The 6,310-nt window shown below is 38.6% G+C and overlaps 1 protein-coding gene across 1 annotated transcript; it reads right to left on the bottom strand.

Annotated features, from left to right (window-relative positions):
• Window positions 1-3,326: 3,326 nt before the first annotated feature.
• On the bottom strand, window positions 3,327-4,386 carry LOC140144928 (opsin, blue-sensitive-like). The gene is made up of 2 exons (XM_072166725.1): window positions 4,230-4,386; window positions 3,327-4,114 (listed from the first exon to the last, which is right to left on the bottom strand). The coding sequence occupies exons 1-2, from the start codon at window positions 4,384-4,386 to the stop codon at window positions 3,327-3,329; spliced, it is 945 nt and encodes a 314-aa protein (XP_072022826.1).
• Between the last annotated feature and the right edge of the window lie 1,924 nt (window positions 4,387-6,310).

Genomic DNA, 6,310 nt, shown 5'->3' with positions numbered 1-6,310 from the left:
TACATTTCCCAAGATCAAGTCAATTCTGATGAGTTCATTAGTGCTATCAACACCTGATTTTCAGAAGCAGTTCAAGCTGGGGGTTGATGTTAGTGATGTAGGCTGTGGTGGCGTTCTCGTGAAAGAGGGTGAAGATCAAATTGATCACCCTATATGTTACTATTCAAAGAAGTTTATCCAGAAGTGGGGGTTACAAGAAATGGTATTAACCATACAATGAAACCCCAAAGTCCCATCCTAAATGTATAGTTGATGTTGCATCTTTTAGTTCGACGAGTTACCCCGCACACCGTCATCGTCCCTATATCTCCGTGTTAAAAATTGCCGTGATAGTAGGATGAATCCTCACGTTTTTCAACAGCTACGCATGGTGATTTTGTTCGAGATAGGCCGAGCGAGTCAGGCTAAGCATACAATTTGAGATTTTGAGAGCCTGTCACACTGTTTCTATTCTATGTTTTTACGATTTTCGTATGATCAGTATATGGCTTGCCGTAACCGCCACAACGTGGAGCTGATACGCGTAGCTTACTTTTCGCTTCGCGGAGCTAAATTGACCAATCATGTTAGATCTTTTCATTACGCGGAGCCAGTGGATGCATCCTCGTTCCAGAGAGAGAAAACTCTTCCCAAAATTAATGTTTACTATGGGGATTTTAAATGAATCGAATGTAAATAAAATAAACCACGACCATTTGTACAGGATCAATACCATTGTTTGATTAGTGTATAGTCAATGTTACCTTGCATGCATGTGTCATGTGTGTGGCGTGTTTGTTTGTTTGTTTGTCTACTGTGTCAGGCCAGGATCACTGACACCCACGGTACTGATACTGTCATACTATCACGGTGATCATATTGTTGAATGTTGTTGACTTTAAAATAATCATGATGCAGTCATGTCTACAGAAGAATTCACCACGACCTTTGAAGGACTTAAAACCCATTAAAAGCTATTAAACCAAGATAACACTCAATGAAAACAGCTCAACTATGTTACATCAGATCTTCTCTGGTTAAATACACACTGCACTTCTTGTGTCTGTTTTACCTGTGCAATGAGCAATGAGCTGGTATTATAGTTTCAGTTGGGTGAACGATTATAAAGCGAACGCAAGGTAACAATACTGTGTGGGCTTTTGTTTACGAAATGAGACAATAGTCTGCTTATTGTTAACCAGCGTTCTTGAAAATGAGAAGCATAATGGTTTGCAGACTTAACACGGTTTAGAAATAATATTTTTGGTGTTATCTGTCGTTTACATATCCTTCCTAAAACACAAAAGTACCAATATTTCCAAACACCTAAATTAGCTAAAAATTTAGGACATGTTACAAAACTATATTTTCTAGAATTTCAGAGAATACTTTAAATATTGGCCGGTTATTTTTTTACACAGTGACGTCAACTAGGCAATGGCCTATACTTCTAACATACACTATTTGTAGAGGTCACGCGTCAATGGTGAGCGCACTGAGTATTGTGTATAGGAAAACGGACAGTAAACTACAGTACAGTATGTATGGCCTACTACTAGTATATAAAGTAAATCCGAACTGGTTTGCTGAAGGTCGAATTCCGCAGGCCACACCGCGCAAGTTATACAAATTAGCTCCCGGCGATACACTGCAGATCGCAGAACTGTGTGCATGGTTTACCACCACTCTGCCTAGCTATATAGTTATGTACAATACTGTATGAGTTTCTTATGAGTGCATGTCCATCTTAATAATAAGTCGGTTCGTACTTTTCATAAACTACTTTTTGAATCATAACTTTCGTGACCGAGGATATCTTGCAACTACGTGACGCTCGTCTGGCAAATTCTTAATGAATAAATTCGCTTCACGTAATGAGTAAGTCGTACTTGATTGGTCAGTTTTACCTCCGAGTAATGAAAAACTCTAACATGATCATGATTGGTCAATTTGGCTCCACGGAGCAAAAAGTCAGCTACGCGTAGCAGCTCCACGTTGTGGCGGTTGCGGCCTACCATATCAGTATCCCATATGATATTTCTATTGCAAGACAATTTTATCATAAATCACATGTTTTATCTTAAATACACTAACTGGAAATTAAATACACTAATTAGTGAGGACCGGTATTTTGCTGTGGATATGTTTAACTGCAATTTCGCGGTAAAAAATTTGAAATCCTGGGTAAAAATTGTAATCATATTCAACTCTTTGAGAAAATATTTATATAAAGGAATGCATGTAAAACCCAGCTGCAATACAATGTACATTATTGACACACTATCACTCTCTTTATCTACGTCAATAATAGAATATCGATTTCAATCGAATTGAATACATTGCTCAGTTTTGAGTTTGTAGTTGACTACTAAGCGACCTAAGCGATCGATTGCTAGCCAATCAGATAGAACTCCTTGCGTTCGGTGAAATACCAATCGCCCGTCGCTCACCAACGGAGTATTAAATTTATATTTATCGTATAGCACGTCGACACTGTGCTCCGTCTAAACGATTGATAGCAATAGATGCTAGAGTGTAGACACTGCAACCGAAGGTTGTTGAAACAACAGCCGAAAGCCTGCCGAAGCTGCCACGCAAAGCCAATACTCTATGGTCATGATGGTTACTGGACTTTTAATAGCCATAGCGTAAATCGTAAAAAAACAACTTCTTGTCGACACGTCTAGTTAGTTACCATGCACGCACTGTGGGTAGTAGGTAATAAGTTGTGACAACAACAACAAAAATGTACAACCTTCCGGATTTTCAGCGGTCAAAAATCTTTTCTTTGTCTTTACCAACACTATACCAAGAAATCGAAATATTTTACTTTCACTTTCTTGGTCGGTACCAAGAAAACGAAATATTTCTGCTGAAACTAGTTTCCGCTGTTCGCTTCTTTTTTTACTGTTTTACGCCAACGTTAACTTTGAGGCGCCAATTGAAAAACCACTCTACCGTGACAGGTTTCAATTGACCCCATTTTTATGAACAGATTTTCACAATATACAAATTGGGCTACACAATTTTAACAAGTTACAGGTTTTCAGGTGAAAACATTGACTACGAACATCAAATGAAATACTATAACCATATTTATACACAATGTGTTCAATGTTACCGATAAGTAATTATTTTTATCTAAAATGTCATCCTGTACTTGAACATTGAGACGCTGTCATTTGTTACAGATCTTCAAGCTTGTGCAATCATTCTAGCACTCGTGTCATCGCACAAATAGTGCATCTGTGGAATGGAACGAAAGAATAGTGTGATTACCGACGATAAATCAAGTCCACATTGAGGATTCTTTTAAACGCAAAAGAAATTTAGCATGATATTTGTCTTCAAGAATTTGAGTCTGTGACCGATAGTAATCTCTTGAAACCTTCAGAAGGTTCTGGGACATGTTGCCATCGGCATAACAGTATATACTTGAAAATCTCTTTAAATGTTGGGTGCTTGAGTCCATACAACAGAGGGTTAACGCAGGAGTTGAACACCACCAGTGTGCTAACATACAAAATAGCACTCTCGAAATGTAAGCCCAGAAAGACCCATATACCGTAAGGACTAAGGAACAGTATGAATATCGCAACTACGTAAAACATATTTTTTGCCACCGTTACTTCTCGTTTCCTCATGCTAGTAGCCAAGGCTATGGCCTGAGCACTTTCACCACCAGCAACCGTCTTCACCATCAATTTAGTGTGACGTCGAATGTAGATGAAGATGGTGACATAGCAAATGCAGATGACTGGCAATGGTATGGGGTAAAATGCCAACACTTGAATTTGTCCTTGTAGTTCTTGTCTTGGATGGTACGCTTTGACCGAACAGGTGCGTAGATATGAATTAGTACCAAGAGTACCAATATCAAGAAGTGGGGGTAATACAGTTGCAAGAAACGGTATTAACCATACGATGAAAACCCAAAGTCCCATCCAAAATGTATAGTTGACGTTGTACCTTTTAGTGGGGCGAGTTACGCCGTCTAAGCGATTGATAGCAATGGATGCTAAAGTGTAGACACTGCAACCAAAGGTTGTTGAAACAACAGCCGAAGCTGCCGCGCAAAGCCAATCTGGGATTGGATACTCTACGGTTACTGGACTCAGTGTGACGACAACGCTCCCTAAAATTGACACCGATGTAAGGAAATCAGCTACGCTCAAGTTTACCACGAAAACGTTGTTGGTTGACCAAAGTTTTTTTGGAAGCAAAAACTGAGAATATGACCAAACTGTTACCACTGATTCCCAGGATTGAAGCAATCAGATAACAGACTCCTGTAATCACTCTTTGAAGGTCGTCTATGCGAGGTATTTCTACAGTTTCTATACCGTTGAAGAGATCATTCTCCAGAGTGCTACTATTCTCCATATCCATTGCAGTTGGCTCTTCCATTATGTCTAGCGTAAATCGTGTACTACAAAAACAGCAACTTCTCGTCGACACGTCTCGTCAATAACCATGCAGGCCATGCAGAGGTATAAAGTTGTGACAACAACAACAAAACTTTTGGAATTTTTAGCGGTCAAAAATCTTTTCTTGGTCCGATACTCTTCCAAGAAATCGAAATATTTCGCTTTCACTTTCTTGGTCGGTACCAAGAAAACGAAATATTTATGCTGAAACTAGAGTTTCCGCTATAGTAATAAGTAAGCTCAAATAATTATTCGCTTTAAGTAGGCTAAATCATATCTGGCAGGCTTGTTGGAACAGATGACATTTTAGCAGCTTCTTGAAAATGCCAACAGTCTGAGCAATCCTAATATCAACAAGTAGTTTGGTCCATTCCTTTAGTACAAAGCATGAGAAAGAGCTATCTGCGAATTACACATTATGGGTTCTGCGTTCCAGAATGCTGAGTAATGACCACAGGTGTCTACGAACTGGCTGTTGCTGAATGCTGAAGCAAGTCAGAGACGTAACACGGAGATAAGTTTGTTGGGGGCTTTGATACACCTAAAGGAGGACTTTGAATTATTATGATACGCTGTTGTAAGGGGAGCCAATGGAGCGCTTATACGAGTTCAGATGTGATTGAATCAGTTTTGCTACCCTTGGCAATAACGCTAAAACTTAACAATGGTGCTTTAGTGCGTTGGACAGTTTGGAGTCTGGTGATGAGAGATTTGTCATCATGGTCATATCAGTCAAAAGGCTGTTGCAATAGTCCAATCTGTTGGTGACAAGTGTCTGCACAGCTAATTAAACCGCTTCTGTCGTAAGCATTTTGCGAGCCCTATTATATATGTTGTGAGCCCTACTAGCTCTTACTACATGGCGTTAAACATGTTAAACATGGATTTGTTCACCTGTCTTCAGTATTGCGCACGCTCTGAATCATTAACAATCTATTAAATTTAAATAGTCAAAGAATCACCTGTCAAATATCGCACATATATTTCCCAGATCCCAGATCACGTGAAGGCAATTCATTCATTTTTCTGTAGTTTTGCTATTACCAGCATTAGATGTTTTTACAATATTAATTCCCAGTGTTTCTTTTTCTATTAAAACATGTTCCTACAATTGCGCCGCTCAGTTTGCATCCGAGCATAAATAGTGAATTCATATCTATGATCCGAGTTAGTTGCAAGACCATTTTACAATCTGTGTATATTAAGTTAAAATTGATTTGTGTGTGCAGGAGCTTATCCATCTTTCTTGGTGGGGGTTGGGAGTGGGGGTGTTGGAAAAATAAACATTTCTTCCCTGTTCAAAGAAAACCTCGGTTGCATTGACCCGGTATTATCGGTGGGATAAATATATATACCGGGTGTTTTTTTGTTTCGAGAGAAAGACTGTACAAAATCTTCAAGCTTCCAAAAAGGTGTTTTATGTTATTGAGACAATGTGCTCGCGTAACGGGCTCCTCTCCTTTATTTTCCTTCTCAGTTTTCTCTTGTTGTCAAGGGGGGAGGCACTTTTCTCTTTCATTTTAAAGTTTGTCCACAAGTAAGCCTATTATGGGATGTGTCATTATTAGAATGGTGCAATTTCGTCGAACATTGCGTGAATCCAAATTTATTCTTATAAACTCATCTTGCATGGATCAAGGGAAAATAATATAACTTACTGCTTTTTGGAAGGGATGAATTGAGGAGAAATATGATTCACGTAAATTTAATAAATAGGAGAATAGTTGCGAGATTCGATTATCTGTCTTGTCAAAAATGTGCAGCCTTGCATGATTATGGTAATTACCAACAATATTGCAAATACCGGGTGTCCCAAAAAAAGGTTACATGTAGATTTTTGAAAATAATCTAAGTTAATGTTAACAAATCTAAATATCCTTTTCATGACATAATCTGTATAATTA

The sequence above is a fragment of the Amphiura filiformis genome, unplaced genomic scaffold (genome assembly GCF_039555335.1).
Source record: "Amphiura filiformis unplaced genomic scaffold, Afil_fr2py scaffold_99, whole genome shotgun sequence".
NCBI classification, from domain to species: domain Eukaryota; kingdom Metazoa; phylum Echinodermata; class Ophiuroidea; order Amphilepidida; family Amphiuridae; genus Amphiura; species Amphiura filiformis.
Note: the sequence above shows the minus strand (reverse complement) of the source record. Positions and strands in the feature narration are given on the sequence as shown.

What these genes read in the sequence shown, in the direction of transcription:
- LOC140144928 (XM_072166725.1), bottom strand. Translation starts at nt 4,386, where the DNA reads ATGGAAGAGCCAACTGCAATGGATATGGAGAATAGTAGCACTCTGGAG. An exon ending in TTCAATCCTGGGAATCAGTG is followed by an intron (nt 4,115 to 4,229) that starts GTAACAGTTTGG and finishes TGTCAATTTTAG; the next exon opens with GGAGCGTTGTCGTCACACTG.